Here is a 17,199-nt window from a genome sequence, read left to right as displayed (position 1 = left end):
GATGTGGATAAGCCGCCTAGGTTGTGTAGAGCTGAAAATGCTGATAGGTTTTTCGGATATTGAAAGTGCAGTAAAGCAGGTGGCAGCAAGTTAACCCTGCCTGCAATGTGGAATTCTGCAGTGTGTACAAAAAAAAAACACCCATATACGGCTTTATTTCCAAGAGTTGGTGAAAACAAGGTTGCCATCATCACAAAAGGCACATAATTATAAAAGCAGTGTATGTAACTTTTACCAAACATTCACCGTCGGGAGAAGACAGTGATTATTGGTAGCTATAGCAGCCGCTAGCAATAATCGCAAGACAATCTGGCAAGCTGTTTGTACCCAAGTTGATTGATGGACCAACGTGGTACATGCAGCCTGACCTTTAACGGTTTGAGACTCGAACCGTGTATGGCCCGCCTGCTCACTCACATGAGAAATGGGCACCTCCCCCAACAGGAACAGGAAACATATTGCCAAAAATATACTTTAAAAGAAAGCCCCTCCGCTGAACTGTTCAGTATTAGAAGAGAACCAAAAGACATCATCTGAAGCTAAACAAAAAACAGAACATATCACAAGGGTGGGATACTGCTGTCCATACTTCTGGAAATGGCGTTACTGGTAAAACAAACTCAAGATTTTCAAAAATTGACCTCCAGGACAGCACATGAAAGGATTAGTGAAAATTTACCAGATTAGGGAAATAAGCAGTGAGAAATTGCCTCCCACCGGGTGGATCAATGAGCATTACAGGTATGGTGAGAACCCTTAGATTAACTTCATGTAAGTTATACAGGGCTGACTCCACACAAAAAAAAAATATTCTAATAATGAGACCAAACTTAGTGGAGGTTGTGGTCAACTTAAAACATACAAAATCCCCTATAACCTATGTGTCTCAACATATATGGATAATTGAGGAATTTAAACATCTATTAGGCACTGTAAAAAAATAAACAGCCATGGGTATATTCCCCACATGAGGGATATGACTGTATAATTCCTGTATATTTATCAAAGAGTCCAACAGGAAAAAAGGTGGGAGAGGTCAAACCACAAACACCCAAAATATGACATGACATAAGTAAAGTCTCTCGCTTACCTAAAGAAAGCTGGTGGCACTGGTGCCTGTAGTCACAAATGTTTTCTCCTCGAGTACTTGATGCCAAGAGCACAGCGATCCATAAGGGCTACCTAAATACCCAGGGTTCTGGGTTTGCACCTCTGTGACAGAGCTGAAAACAAAGTGGCTAGCCAGAAATCCCTCTCCTCTCGTTCGGTGGGCTACAACTTAAGGCCCAAAGCCAGTTCCCAGGCCCCATCTCTACCAGGAATAATGCCCAGCATTGCCAGTCAAGGTGTCACAGTGCTAAACGCAGGACAGACCCAAGGGTCCTGCAACTCCCAAGGGGGCTAAGCCTGAAGTGATCCTGGATTCCCAAGATGGAGCCAAGGAGGGAGCCCAAGACTGCACCCTCACTAGTCAGGAAGGTGGTTAAGGAGGCATAAATGATAGAGGGTTTTACCACTCAAAACTATGGAGGCAAGAAGTCAAAAATAGGATTTTTAAAACAGCTTACCTGTAAAATCTTTTTCTTTGAAGTACATCACGGGACACAGAGCCATAGTAGTTACTATGTGGGTTATAGGCCACCTTCAGGTGATGGACACTGGCACACCCTAAGGCAAGTAGTCCAATCCCTATATAACCCCTCCCACTCCTGGGAGTACCTCAGTTTTGTAGCAAAGCAATACACGTGTATACCAAAAAGAAGAGAGGGACCTCTGTGTCCTGTGATGTACTTCATAGAAAAGGATTTTACAGGTAAGCTGTTTTAAAATATCCTATTTTCTTATCTTACATCACAGGACACAGTGCCATAGTAGTTACTATGTGAGATGTACCATAGCAATGCCAACTGAAGGGAGGGAGCCAAAACAAAAGTAGGGCACTAAGAGACTAGAGGACTTATACTGCTGCCTGCAGTACACTGCGCCCAAATGCGATATCTTCATGACCTTTTACATCTACTTGATAGAATCTGGTAAATGTAGGGACTGAAGACCAAGTTGCGGCCTTGCAGATTTGAGCCATGGAGGCTTGGTGATGCACTGCCTAGGAAGTACTAACAGCCCTGGTGGAGTGCGCTTTAATATGAAAAGGTGGAATTTTCCTCCATAAGCTTTCAACCATAAGCTTGAACAATCACTTGACGAATCCATTTAGAGATAGTAGATTTCCATGCCGCCTGTCCTCTCTTAGGACCTTCTGGCAACACAAACAAAACATTGGTTTGAGCAGTCACCTTCAAGAAGACCTTGACTGCTCTCACCACATCAAGAAAATGTAGTGACCTTTCTTTCGCAAAACGAGGTTCTGGAAAAAAAAAATGAAGGCAGACAATATCCTGGTTTAAATGAAAACCTGACAATACCTTCAGTAGGAAATTAGGATGAGGAAGCAATACAACCTTATCCTTAAGAATAATCAAATATGGCTCTTTACAAGAAAGAGCAGCCAACTCTGATACTCTTCTTGCAGAAGATATGGCGACCAGAAAAAACTGATTTCCTTGTCAAAAGGACCAAGGGAATATCTTGCATCAGCTCAAAAGGCTATTTCTGTAATGCCAACAGGACTAAATTTAAGTCCCAAGGGTTCAGGGGTGACATAACCGGAAGATCAAGCTGCGTTACCCCCTGAATAAAGCTACGAACCAGAGAGTGTGAAGCAAGTGGTCGTTGAAAAAAATACTGATAAGGCCGACACCTGGCCTTTGATAGTACTCAAGGCCAGCTTCATTTCTAATCCCACCAGTAGAAATTCAAGGATCCTACCTATGACATATTTCCTGGGGTGCCAACCCATGGATTCACACCAGGAGACATATGCCTTCCAGACTCTATAATATATGACTCTGGAGGCCAGCTTCCTAGCATTAACCAAAGTAGAAACTACTGAACCTGACAGCCCACGGTCTTTCAAAATGTGGGTCTCAATAGCCAAAGCGTTAAAATTAGCGTTTGTAAGGTAGGATGGAATACCGGACCTTGCGAGAGAAGGTCTGGCCGTGGTGGTAGGGTCCATGGGTCCCCTACCTCCATCTTTACGATCTCTGCATACCAAGATCTCCTGGGCCACAATAATCACCTCCTTCCCTTCCTGCTTGATCCCACGAAGAAGGCACGGAAGCAGAACAAGAGGGAACGCATAGATCAGTGAAAACTGATCCCACGGAAAAACCAAGGCATCTGTTCCACATGCCAGCGGATCCTTTGTCCTTGACACAAAATTGTCGATCTTTCTTGTTGAACCTGGACGCAAACATATCCAAGTCCAGAATTCCCCATCTTTGACATATTGATATAAAGAGGTTTGGGTGAAGAGACCATTCTCCCGGGAACAACTGTTGGCGACTCAAGTAGTCCACCTGCCAATTCTCTATTCCTGGATAGGCAAGGAATGTTGTCTTCTGCCCAAGACAGGATATGATTCACCTCTCTCTGGGCCGAACAACTTCTCGTGCCCCCTTGGTGATTGATATAGGCCACTACTGTGGCATTGTCGGATTGGATCTGGACAGGACAATTCTGTAATCTGAGCGTCCAGGCTTTCAGTGCCAGACGAGCCACCCGAAATGATGGACAAGGTCATTTCTGATTTGGACCATCTTCCCTGGACAGACGCTTCTTCTAGGACTGCTCCCCAGCCCAGAAGGCTGGCATCTGTTACCACTTTCCAGGTAACTGGTAGAAAGGATTTTCCTTTTTGGAGATTCTTGGTTATCAACCAACTAAGGCTTTGACGCACTTTTGGGCATAAACGCATTGGGAAGTCTAGAGCTTGAACCTTCTTGTTCCAAGTTGACAGGATACTGTTTTGCAGCAGTCTCAAATGAAACTGAGCATAAGGAACTGCCTTGAATGATGCCACCATCTTTCCCAACAATCTCATGCAAAGTCCAATAGAAGGTTCTTCTTTGCATTGACCACCTTAATCAGTTCCTTTATGGAACTGATCTTTGCCTGGGGCAAACACATCCTCTTCCGAACTATATCTATGATCAGACCCAAATACTCCCAATCTCCTTGATGGTTTTAAGGAGGATTTCTCTAGGTTGAGAATCCAACCTAGGTATTCCAGGTAGCTGACTGTGGTGACCAAACTTTGGTTTAAGCGGGCTACTGAATGATCTATCAAGAGTAGATAGTCTAAGCTAGAATCGTTATACCCTGAGCCCTTAACCTGGCTAAAGGGGGAGCCAGGACCTTTGTAAACACTCAAGGTGCAGTAGCTAGACCGAAAGGCAGAGCTACAAACTGAAAATGAAGATTTCCTATCTCAAAGTGTAGATATTTCTGGTGAGAGGAAAAAATGGGTACATGGAGATAAGCATCCTTGATGTTGATTGACGCTAGCAGTTCTCCACCTTGTAGCATGGAGACCACTGATTGGATTGACTCCATGCGAAAAGAGCGGATATTCAAAAACCGGTTTAGATCTTTGAGATCTAAGATGGGTCTGACAACCTATTTGGTTTTGGTACCGTGAAAAGGTTTGAATAAACCCCAACCTTCGCTCTTCCATGGGGACCACCGATATCACCTTTTGAGACAAGAGATGATCCAAAGCCAGAAAGAGAGACTTCTTTTTTTTCTGGATATCTGGGAACGTTTGATCTGAAAAAACGAGGGACGGGAACTCTCAGAGCTCTAGTTTCTAACCTAAAGATATTGAGGAAGCCATCCATTTGTTTCGACACTGTTCCTGCCAGACCCTTGAGAACTGCAGAAGTCTTCCCCCCACTTGAGTGAGCGGGGACGCCCCTTCATAAGGAGGTTTTAGTATTTCGTTTTGTGGGTTTCCTCCCCCAGGGCCTCGGTTGACCCTGGGGTTGACCTTGAGATCTACCTCTTGAACTTGACGGTGGAGGCCGTCGTGACTGCCTGGAGGCTGATGCTCCTGGCACTGAAGAAGCTTGTTTAAAAGAAAAATGCTTAAAAACTTCTTCTTAACTGGTAAAAGGGATCTTTTTCCATTAGAAATTCTTTGGATGTATTTATCCAGATCGTCCCCAAACAACTGTTTACCGTGAAATGGAAAACTAGCCAAGAGCTTTTTGCATGGCGCTTCGGCTGACCAATTTTTCAACCATAGAATTCTACGCACATGCACCAGCCTGAGCACAAGCCGTGAAGCCTGGAGAATAGAATCTCTCATAGTGTCTACTGTAAAACATAACGCCTCTGATAACCCGGCCAAATCTTGGGCCTGTTGATTAGGAATAATCTTGAGCACCTGTTTAAACTGGTCTTTAAAGGACTGACATACATCGATCGCTGCCAGTGCAGGCTGAACCACTGAACCTAACAGAGAATATTGTTTTTAGATAGGAACTCCAACTTCTTATCTGTTGGATCCTTCAGCATTTGAGAATTGTCTACTGGACAAGTCAAGTTTTTATTAACAGAGGATATAGCAGCGTCAATTGCTGGAATCCCCCATTTTCAATTAAACTTTTCCTCCATAGGATAAAGTGTTAAAAACTTTTTTTGGAGGAAAAAACGGTTTATCTGGGTGCTCCAACTCAGAATACATATGTTTTTTTAGTAATGAATGGATAGGAAAAGCATGAATAGCTTGGGGATGCTTTAGCGAACCCAACAAGAAGTGGGCTCATCGACTGACTCCGCTACTGGCAGCAAAAATGTGGAGCGGACCAATTCAGAGATTGTACTAACAACCTTTCTTGTGAACCTGATCCTTTCGTATCAAAATCTTCCGAAGAGGAGTCATCAGCCTCTTCCTAGTCTCCTGAGAGAAATTCGTCATCTCTCGCCCCGTTCCTCAGTTTGAGGGTCCTGGGTAATAGAAGGGGACCTGTTACACTTAATCCCACTCTAGGGTGCGACTAACGCTTCAATCTTTTGTTCCAAGCCTAAAACGGTCAAAGAAAAAAACTCTTAAATAATATATACAGGGGCTAAAGTGTTAAGAGCAGCTGCAACACCCGACGTCCCTGATGGCTCACTCTGACCAGCCATATCACTCTCAGGGGAGGATGCCATCTTTTTTTAGATGGTTCTAGGCTTCCTTGTGGTCGTAGAGGTCTTTCTATAGCCCTTTTTTGGGGCGTTTTTACCCCCCCTTCCGAACATAGCCCGATGCACAAAGCAGAGATACTACCAGAAGGAACGTATCCGCTGCTTGAGCAATAGTCCAGCCCTGCCGCTGCTATTAATGCTCAGCCTGATGTAATAGTAAATGTGTCAAAAGGAATGCCCGTGTCACCAAAACTCTTTCATGCCCCTCTTGCGTCCCTCCGTCAGCTTGCAGCAGCAATATTGGTGCTTTGCTTTTAAAAAAAAACATTCCCGTGCTGGACGTTGGAGGAAGCCAACGCCATGCTAAGCCCCGCTCCCCTCCATAGCCTTCGCCACCCCCTCTTTTTTTAAATAAGAACTTTCCCACGCGAGCACAGGCCTCTGATCCTACGGGATCGTCTGTGAGGGGAAAAATGGCGAGTAGAGAGCCTGGAAGCCGCCAAGTAGAGCAGCGTGCTGATCGTTTTTTTTTTTCTTTCTGTTTCCTCCTGACACTCTTCCTCGTGAGGAGGGGGGAGTATAGCCCAGGTGGGGGGTGTCTGAGGAAGAGGAAACCCCCCCCCCAGACTTACCGGAGGTCTGCTGCTGGCTGGAGAGAAAAAAAAAAGCCCACTGCTCTGGACACAGCGTAATCTCTTGAGGAAGCATGAGAAGGTATGTGCTCCATACAGTCCCCAGTGGTGACACTTAGGCATGACAATATTTACTAATTAAAGGAAAATTAAAGGAAACCCGCCACAGGGTTTTCTGTGGTAAAAACCAACAGACCCAATCTTCACCCTTCAGTTGTGGGTTCCGATAACAAACCTTAAGGAGCCAGGGACCCTTGGGGAACCTACAATCCTGGACCTGCAATAGCATCCCGCCAGTAAACTTTATGGCCTTAATACCAAAAGTACTGGATCCCGGGAACCAGCTCTCTAAAAAGAGACACGTTTCTTAGGACATGAGGCCCGGGTACCATTCAATTCGGCCTAAAAGACACTTTGAATGGATCCTGCATAGCTAGCCCCAGCATAGCACATCTTTACTCATGGCCAACACCTTAGACACTGGCGGAAAAACTGAGGTACTCCCAGTAGTGGGAGGGGTTATGTAGGGAGTGGACTACTTGTCTTAGGGTGTGCCAGTGTCCATCACCTGAAGGTGGCCTATAACCCACGTAGTAATTACTATGGCTCTGTGTCCCGTGATGTACAATAAGAAATAAAGAAAGATGGAGGGAAGAGCCCAAAAGGCTTCTTCCCCCCCACCCAGAGTTCAAACGGAACATTTCCTGTTTGAAGGAGTAAACGCAAATACTGACCAGTTCAGCAGAGGGACTTCCATTTAAGTATTTTTTGGTGATGTGTTGCCTTTTGGAGACCGTGCCTATCTCTCATATACTGTCCTGGAAGACGATTTGGAAACACATATAGATGTTATTTTTAAGACTTCTCCTACAAATTATGCTAACAATATTTTATGTTGCTGTTAGACTAGTACTGCTGTATTTTTTTAAACCGATGATGCATGTTAGTTATTACAAAAAAACTCAATATGAGTTTTGTATTAAAAATGCACTTATGCAATCAATTTAAACTTACATGAAAAGCAGCTACGAAGAAAGTGAGGGCTAAAAAATAAAGATTGGTATCCACGAAAATCCCTTTTACTTCATCTGCATCTTTTTCTGAAAATCCTGCAAAGAACAGCATTCCATCATATGCAGTACAATTTCTCCAGCATGAGTACACAGGAAGAAACAACAACAAAAAAATGAAAAAAAAAAAGTGATATTGTACTTACCATAAAACCCTGCTCTTGGAGTCCACTGAGGGACACAGTGGGGGGAGATTTACTAAACTGCTGCACACAGCACCTGGTGCAGCTGTGCGCAGTAACCAGTTAGCTTTTACTAGTGATTCTGGGCTGTGTATTGATGATGCGGACAAGAGGCATGTCTATCACACGCTAGCTTGTATTTCTACATCATCAGTACACAGGTTGACTAATAGGGGGAGCCCTGCAAACGGTTATATTCAGGAAAGGACTATAGAGTGCAGCGCCCATGCTTTTGGGGGTACATATAATTACTTTTTCCTAGCTAGTGAGGCAGTCCCATAGCTGGCTAATGCTATGGAATTCTTTTGAAAGTCCAGCTAATCTTTAAAAGGCGTGGAATTTATTACTTGGACACCAACTCCAATACCTAGTGATTCACTGACTTTAAAACAAGCATGTAGCCAAAGAGGTTTTAAAAGTCCTATATTCTGTCCATGTTCCAAGCTCAGTAGGTAGTGAAACCATAATCAGACTAAGCCGCAGAGCCTTCACCTCTACACTAAAGCAGCAATAGCAACTCTTATACTGCTATTCATCTTGGCTTAATTTAAATGTCGCAAGAAAAAAAATCATGCCATAAACAGTACTGACTTTCTTTTCAGAAAATACTGTTAACTCAAGTGATACACATGAACAAGTAACAGAATATAAAAACAAACATGTCATCAGGGGCAGAAAATGTATAATTGGATTGTGTGCAAACATAATAGCTTTGTCATCTTGCCACCTATATGTACATTCTAAAGGCAAATTAAACAGCAATATTATAATATCTAATAAGTACCTTATATTAAAGTTTAGCATAGTATTCCTACTGCGCACCTATACTTCATTGATGTCCATGCAGCAAAGCATTTTGTTAAGGTAAAGAATTATCAGACTGACTTTGGAGTTTAAAGCGGAGTTCCACACAAAAATGGAACTTCCGCTTTTCTGAACCCCCCCCCCCCCCTCCGGTGTCACATTTGGCACCTTTCAGGGGGGAGGGGGGTGCAGATACCTGTCTAAGACAGGTATTTGCACCCACTTCCGGCATAGACTCCCATGGGAGTCTATGCCTCTTCCTGTCCCTCCACGCTGTCTCCTGGGAAACACACAGCTCCCAGGAGATAGTGGGGACCGGTTACGATGCGCAGCGCGACTCGCACATGCGCATCGGGAACCGGGAAGTGAAGCCGCAACGCTTCACTTCCCGATTCCCTCACCTAGGATGGCAGCGGCAGCTGCCGAGAACCAAGCGGGTTCTCTGCGTCGCCTGCCGACATCGCTGGACCCTGGGACAGGTAAGTAGCCATTTATTAAAAGTCAGCAGCTGCAGTATTTGTAGCTGCTGCCTTTTAATATTTTTTTTTTTGGCGGTTTAGGTGGACCCCCGCTTTAAATGAACAATATATTTGGTAATTTACAGATGCCCTTTTAAAACATGACCGTGCAATCTCCAAAGGCACTTCAAAAGGGTTCTCCCTTCTATCTCTATGGTGTGAAAGATTTCTCTTTTTAACATACTCAAAAATTTCAGTGGATAATAAAAATTACTAATGCTTGTCACATTACTTTCACGTGCATATTTGTTATACCAGCTATTTCACAAATGGATTAGACACTTCCTGAAAGGTTACCCAAAGGAATGTCTCCGCCATGCCATTGTGATTCCTGGAAGCTATACTGACAGCTATAATGACATTCTAGTTACTGAACATTTTTTGGCAGGTTCTGTATTGGACGTCTGCTGTGTCAGTAACACATCTAAAAGTGAAAAGGTTTTCAGTGGGGGAAACATAAAAAAGTTATACCATTTACATTATTTAAAGGTGATTTTTAGATGTACAGTGCCTTGCAAAAGTATTCGCCCCCTTTGGCATTTTTCGTGTTTTGTTGCCTCACAACCTGGAATTAACATGGATTGTTTGAGGATTTGCATCATTTAATTATTTATATATATTTTTTAAAATATTTTTTATTGAATTTTCACAGATTTACAAAATGTGACACAGTGGCATACATTACAGAGTAACGAGAAACAAAGTTTACAGTTAAATCTTAATGTACAAAGTTGTACCGAATATGACCCAGTAACAAAAACCATGGATATAATCTTTGCTTGTCATTGCAGAAAGAGGGAGGAGATTAATTCGTATGTCTTGAGTGAAAATTTCAGAGTAAACAAATTGAAGTATTATGACAATGATGGTTTATCATGAAAAGTGAATCATTGGTTCCTATAAACGGGAGGAATACAACTGGGTCTGTGTGTGGTTTGAATCTACCGACCGTTTGAAGTTACCGACCGTAACAGCTTTATCCCCGCCGCTGGGCACCCCTATAGGGTACTATCTGTGCCCAGTGGGGGGGGAGTATAAAGAAGGGCAATTCTGGAGCATGTCGGTTCTGGCTAAGTAGATTATTAAGGTTTCTGGGGTGACACTTATTGTCTTTAAGCGGCCTCAGAAGTACCTCTTAGGTTGTAGGGGTTATAGTGTTGAGGAGACAGGAAAAGTAAAGGGGGAAGGGAGACGGAGGGTTATGGTATTTTGTTTACTTATTTATGTATTTATTCAGGTATTTGTGTTCTCGTGCTATCGTCTGGGTCAGTACGAGAAAAACCTGTTGAAATGTTTGGAGCTTGAGATAATTTAAAATGAGACCAACATGCCCAGGTATTTTTGTATTTAGATGGTGCGTCGGAAGATTGATGGATGAGATTTTCCATTTCCGCCAATCTGTCAACCCTCTGAATCCATTCCAAGACAGTGGGGGGAGATGTGCTTCTCCAGTGTACAGGGATACATAAATTTGCGGCGTTAATGAGATGTAGGACCAGGGATTTCTTGTGTGCATGTTGTGGAAGTGAGGGCTGATGAAGTAGGTATTGGGCAGGAGTGAAGTCAGGGGTGTATGTCGTTATCTGAGTAATTAAGCGATGAATTTCAGTCCAATAGGGTTGGATGAGAGGGCATTCCCACCATATGTGAAGTAGTGTACCTTTTGTGGCATTGCAACGGCAACAATGTGGAGAGAGGTTTGGATGGAATTTATGAATTTTGTCGGGGGTCCTATACCATTTTGTAAAGATTTTATATCCGTTTTCCTGTGTTGATATATTGAGCGATCCTTTATGTATATGGTTGTGAACGTGTTTCCAATCTTCGGCGGTGAGGTCTATATTTAGTTCATGTTCCCATTGTCTAACTAAGTTATCATTTTTAATTTCCTGAGCTGAAAATAGGAGCGTGTATATGGATGAGATAAGGTGTCTTTGGGGTTCTATACTGTTGCATAAGAGTTCAAAAGGTGTGAGATCCCTGTGTAAGTCTGCTTTGGACTTTAGGCTGTGAGTGAAGTGACGTATCTGTAAGTATTTGTAGAAAGATATGTGGTAGTCTGGAAATTTGCAAATCATGGCCTGGTACGTCATGAGAGTTCCTCGATGGAACAATTGTTGTAGTTTGAGTCGGGGTCTGTTTGGGTCTATCGTAGGGTAGTGTAAGTATACTCCCGGTTCGAAGTCTGGGTTATCTTCCAGAGGTGTCATGGGACCAGGTGTGGGTGTCAGCTGGAGCGGTTTGCATGCCGCTTTGAAGTTCCTAAGTGTGGAGTTGATGAGTGGATTTAGTGTTGCTTCTTCTGGTATTTTTTTTTGATTAATCCATGGTAAGAGTTTTATCGGGGTAAATGCGTTTTCGATATGCACCCAATCTTTGTCTGTGCTGTGAACATGCCAGTCGACAATTCTGGAAAGATGGCAGACCCAATAATATTTTTGTACGTCTGGTATGTGTAGTCCCCCTGTAGTTTGGGAGTTTTCAGTCTATTCCAATTCAGCCTAGGTTGTTTGGATGCCCAGATAAAATTCCTACATAACCTTTTGTATGTAGAAAAGAAGGATATAGGAAGTTGTATGGGGATGGTTTGGAATAGATAAAGCAGTCTGGGTAGTACATTCATTTTAAAAATAGCTGTCCTACCAAACCATGAAAAAGCTCCTGTAGTCCACTTTTGTAGGTCATTTTGGATGGTGTGCAGGATGGGTAAAAAGTTTAGTCTATAGATATCCGTCAGTTTGGAGGGTATTTTAATGCCTAGATATGTGATTGCATGGGGTTCCCGGCTAATTGGAAAGTTTTGTTTGCATTGTGTGACTATATCAGTTGGTAAAGAGATGTTAAGGGCTTTGGATTTAGAGAAGTTTATTTGTAGGTTGGAGGAGGGATTTGAAGATCGCTAAGTCCTTTAAAAGGTTGGGTATGGTAGTAATCGGATCTATGAGGAAGATTAGGATATCGTCCGCATAGGCCGCTACTTTAAATTGTCTGTGATTAATGTCCTTTGATGTCTAGATTTTCTCTAAGTTTACGGAGTAACGGTTCCATAGTCAGTATAAAAATTAGAGGGGATAAGGGACATCCCTGACGTGTACCATTGGATACAGAGAAGGCGTCCGACAGGCAACCATTTACTCTTATCTTAGCTGTAGGTGATGAATATAAAGCCATAATTATATGGATTAATTGCTGTGGTAAGCCTATAGAGTGCAAGGTTGCTTCCATAAAGTCCCATGCTACCCTGTCAAATGCCTTCTCCGCATCCAAGGATAGGAAAAAGCAGCGCGTTTCAGAGGTGGTTAGCCAGTGGTGAATATCTAAAGCTTTGGTCGTTTTGTCACGGGCTTCCCTTCCGGGAACAAAACCTACCTGCTCCGTCGATACTAATTTAGGGATTAGCAGTAGTAGAAGGTTGGCGATCGCTTTAGCGTACACTTTGACATCTACATTTAGTAGGGAGATTGGACGGTAGTTGGAGACCATGGTAGCATCTTTACCCGGTTTAGGGATGAGGGTGATGTGTGCTTCCAAAACGTCTTTGGAGGCTATACTTGAAGGTGTGAGGCTATTAAATGCTTTGACAAGATGGGGGATAAGTATTTCTGAAAAGGATTTGTAGTAACCGACCGTAAGTCCGTCTGGACCCGGACTTTTGCCTGGTTTCATTTGTTTTAAGGCCAGTGCGATTTCATCCGACGTCAATGGGGAGTCTAATGTTGCGGAGTCTTCTGTTGTGAGGGGGGTGGGGGCATATTGGGCGAGGAACGTTTTAATTGCCGACTGTCTTTCCTCCAGGGTGTTGGGCGATTGAGGGGTGCGTAAGTTGTATAAGTCTGTGAGGTAGTGTACAAATTGTTTTGCGATATCTTCTGAAGAGACAAAGGTTTTACCAGTGGGGTCTTTGATTGTGTGTATAGTGTGAGCCGCTTTTTTAGCCTGTAGAGCTCTAGCTAAAAGCCTCCCGGACGTATTGCCAAACTCATAGAAGCATTTTTGTTGTAATGTGTATTTACGTTAAATTTTTTTGTGTAACTCCTCTAAAAGTTCATTTCTAGCTTGTGTCAGTTCCGTTAAAGCTTCTGAGGCTAGGGATTCTTTGTGTTTTTGTTCCAACTTGGAGATGCGTTTAGTCAGTTCCTCTAGTTTAGCTCTTTTGAGTTTGTTTCGTTGCGCCGCCATAGAAACGAATGTACATCTGATAACGCACTTATGTGCAGCCCAGGGTACTTCTGGAGAGGTGTCGCCTAATCCATTTTCGGTGAAGTAATTGGTAAGGTGTTGGGAGATAGTGTTCGAGACTTCTGTATCAGTGAGTAGGGAGTTATCCAAGCGCCATATGCGAGAATGTACCCTTGCATTGGGCATGTGTAGGGTCATGGTTATGGGGTTGTGGTCCGATAGAACCATCGGTTCAATAGTTGTTTTCTGGAGAAGAGGTAGATCGCCTTGGGAGAGAAAGAGGTAGTCAATGCGTGAATATTTAGAGTGCGGTGGGGAAAAAAGGTAAAGTCCTTACCATTAGGGTACATTGTGCGCCAGGTATCGTGCACTAGAAGGTCACTGAATTGTGTTTTAATAGCACAAAGGGCTCTATACGTGAGAGAAGAGTGGCCATTGGAGGTATCGAGGGAGGGGTTTAAAGGGACGTTAAAGTCTCCCCCGACTATTAGGGTACCTGAGCTGAAGGTCATGAGTAGTTTTAGTGTGGTGCGAAAAAAGGTGACCTGTCGCGTATTTGGAGCATAGAGGTTAGCTATTGTGATTTGCTTCTCATGTATGGTACCTTTTATGAATATGAATCTTCCTTGGGGGGTCTCTTTGGACATCAGTTACATTGATTGGGCAGTTTTTAGATATGAGAATGGAAACCCCTTTTCATTTAGCTTCATTATTGGTCGCGTGATATATTGTCGGGAATTGTTTGTCTTGTAGTTTGGGGATTGCGTCTGTCCTAAAATGTGTTTCCTGGATAAGTGCAATATGGGTTTTGGATTTATGCAACGAGGAAAGTAGGAGAGATCTTTTTTCGGGCGTGTTTAGGCTGCGTACATTTATAGAGCGGAGCTTGAGTGAAGTGTATGATTGCGTCTCATCTGTTGATGCGTGTTTGGGGTCCATGACTTCTGTCGGGATTGGGGAAAAAACCGGGCAGAGGGAGTAGGGACAGAGTACAGGCGCTCTATTGTTAACGTGTGTAGCCTGTATCGTGGTATGTAGAGCTCCGAAGAACAACCGAGGAGGCAACAGGGATATTCATCTATCCCGTTGTCTCAATTCGTAAAAAGAATCTGTGTTTTACAGCGCAGGGGCAGCGTGCAACCCATGATAAACGGGCTGGAACACTACACCGTTACTGTGTGGGGGTTGGTGTAAACCTGACACGAGAGGGCTGGTGGATGTGTGTAGTATGTGGGTGTCCTGCTATCTCTCGACCATGGAAAGGAATGATAGGAGGAGTGTGCATTTTTGTTAAGAATGTGTACCGAGATGCCTTTAACTAAGCAGGGGTGGGTTAGGAGCCTGCAGATCATGTGTATGAGGCTGGGATCAGTCGATCCGAAAATAAAAAATGTGGATAAGATAAAATACCCATAACCCCAATAACTACGCTCTCATATGTGGGCAACAAGAATGTAAGCCTTAATTTTAAACTCTGAGTATGTGAAAATCGGACTGCTGGCGTCGCCTCCATGCCTTCATGAGGCATGGCGGAGACTCCAGAGTGCGAAGTCCAAAGTATCATGCAAATCATTTGGCGAAAAGAATGATTGTAAATTCTATGACCTGAGCATTTAAACGTGCTTTAACAAACAGTAATAAACATTTAGTAAATTATCGCTGTATGAGTAAACCTACTGTGAAATAAGAATTCACGGGGTAGTATAACCTGGAAAAGTACCTGTGCCAGAAGGCCTATTGCAGAATTCTGCGCAGGAGTAATGACAAAAATATAGTGCACCCCTTTTTGTTTTATTTTCCCTTTTCCCCTGCATATCTTTAGCTGGAGAGTCAAATTAAGTCGATATGCTATCATATATTAGTACCGGAGAGTATTATTGGGATCATTGCATCCAGCCACAGTTATGTGCGAGGGTTTGCAAATACCTCATGGGGTCCTGTGCCAACGCTGATGTTAGTTTCAGCGGTGTCTGCAGTCCCAGTCTCCAACGTAGAGGAGTCATCAGACAGCCCTCTGATCGTGCCGGCTGCAATAAACTGAGAAGCTACGTGCATCCACGTCTGGGCAAGTGGTTAGTGTTCATACTCTGAAACCATCGGTAGATAGTCCCTTGATCATCCATCCAGGGTGTTTCGGTTGGTGTGTAGAACTTCGTGGTGTAATGGGGCCGACGGGTATCCAATGCGGGAGCAATCTGAGATGGAGGCTGCGAGGGATTCGCGCATCAACCTAGTTTCTTAGTGTCCCGGATCTGTGGCTGAGCCTTAGGTGAGTCGGACATGTAGGCCGGTAGGTATCGTGGCTCATAGTGCATAAACCGACCTTTGGTATGGAAGCGAAGGATTCAATAATGGCTGACTTTGAGAGGACAGAGGGACGTCAGCGGTGATCATAAGATTAGGCACATAGTTCCGGTATCAGAGTGTAAAGCATCATGGGGATTGTAGTTTGCAGCTCTTGTACATAAACATGATGCTGGGAGAAGGGCAGCCGAGGGCTAGCACAGTTCTCATTGATGAAATTATTCCAAGTACACATATTCCACATAGACCTTTCACAGGTGATTGTTATCAGTGTTAAGAAAGTCAGAAACGTGTGAGCCATAAAAAGCAACATCAACATAAAAAAAAAAGAAATCTAACCTCAGTAGGGGGATAGGAGAGCTGAACACAGCGCGACCGAAATGTTAGAGTACTGTGAAACCGAGTACCTCCCAGGAGCTTCAGCGATCCCGTCTGGCTCTCCTCGAGGTGGGTGAGTCGGTTGCGCTGAAGTTGCGGTGGTGGGTACAGTGGGCACCATGATGCGCCGAAGTAGAGGGTGATCGTCTCCTCCTGTGTCCAGAGTTCAATGCCTCCATGGGTTCTTCAGGTTGGTGTTCCCTTCGTACGGCTGAGCGGTGAAAATCTGCGTACCAATTAGGTACCTCCACTGTAGGGATGTTTAAAACAAAAAATCCTCGGATCTACGCAGATCTAGACAAACCTTGACTGCCCAGACAACGTCCAATGAATGCAGTCGTCTCTCTTCTGCTGAGCGAGGCTGAGAGAAAAAAGAAGGCAAAATAATGTCCTGATTTAAATGAAAGGCTGACACTACTTTTGGCAAAAAGGATGGAAGGGTCGTAACACGACCCTGTCGTGGTGAAGGATCAGGTATGGTTCCCTGCAAGAAAGGGCTGCTAACTCCAACACCCTTCTAGCCGAGGTAATGGCCATCAGGAACAGCAAGTCTAAAGGAATTTCCTTGATGGGTTCAAACGGTTGTTTCTGTAACACAGTTCAAGTCCCAAGGACACATAGGTGACCTAATGGGGGGAAGCAAACGAGTCGCCCCTTGCATAAAGGTTCAGACTAACGAATGGGATGCTAAAGGCCTTTGGAATCTGCTCCGATTGCCAGAGGATCCCTTGTTTGGGACACAAATTGCTGTAGCTTGTTGCTGAACCTGGATGCCAATAGGTTGACCTCTGGCCATCCCCAATGCTGGCAAATTTCCTGGAACACTCCTGGGTGTAGGGACCATTCCCCCAGGCAGATCTGCCTTCTAGTTCTCTACTCCGGGGATATGGACTGCCAATAGAATCGGCACATGTCCCTCTGCCCAGGCTAGTATGTGGTTCGCCTCCTTCAGAGCTGAACAACTCCTGGAAACGCCTTGGTGGTTTATATAGGCCACTGCAATGGCATTATCGGACAGGGCAGTATTGAAGCGCTACTGTCCAGAACCATAGGGCCAGACGTACTGCCCGTAATTCCAGGATGTTGATGGGCAGGATCT

At 44.0% G+C, this 17,199-nt stretch overlaps 1 protein-coding gene across 1 annotated transcript in view; it reads right to left on the bottom strand.

The window, feature by feature from the left end:
- CLPTM1L (CLPTM1 like) overlaps positions 1-17,199 on the bottom strand; it is a 232,071-nt gene that overhangs the window by 126,473 nt on the left and 88,399 nt on the right. Inside the window, exon 8 of the mRNA XM_073630688.1 lies at positions 7,680-7,774. Coding sequence (XP_073486789.1) covers positions 7,680-7,774 — 95 coding nt within the window. The remainder of the gene's footprint in view (positions 1-7,679; positions 7,775-17,199) is intronic.

Source organism: Aquarana catesbeiana, linkage group LG05, assembly GCF_042186555.1.
Source record: "Aquarana catesbeiana isolate 2022-GZ linkage group LG05, ASM4218655v1, whole genome shotgun sequence".
NCBI classification, from domain to species: domain Eukaryota; kingdom Metazoa; phylum Chordata; class Amphibia; order Anura; family Ranidae; genus Aquarana; species Aquarana catesbeiana.
The sequence above is the reverse complement of the archived record's forward strand: the minus strand, read 5'-3'. Positions and strand labels throughout refer to the sequence as shown.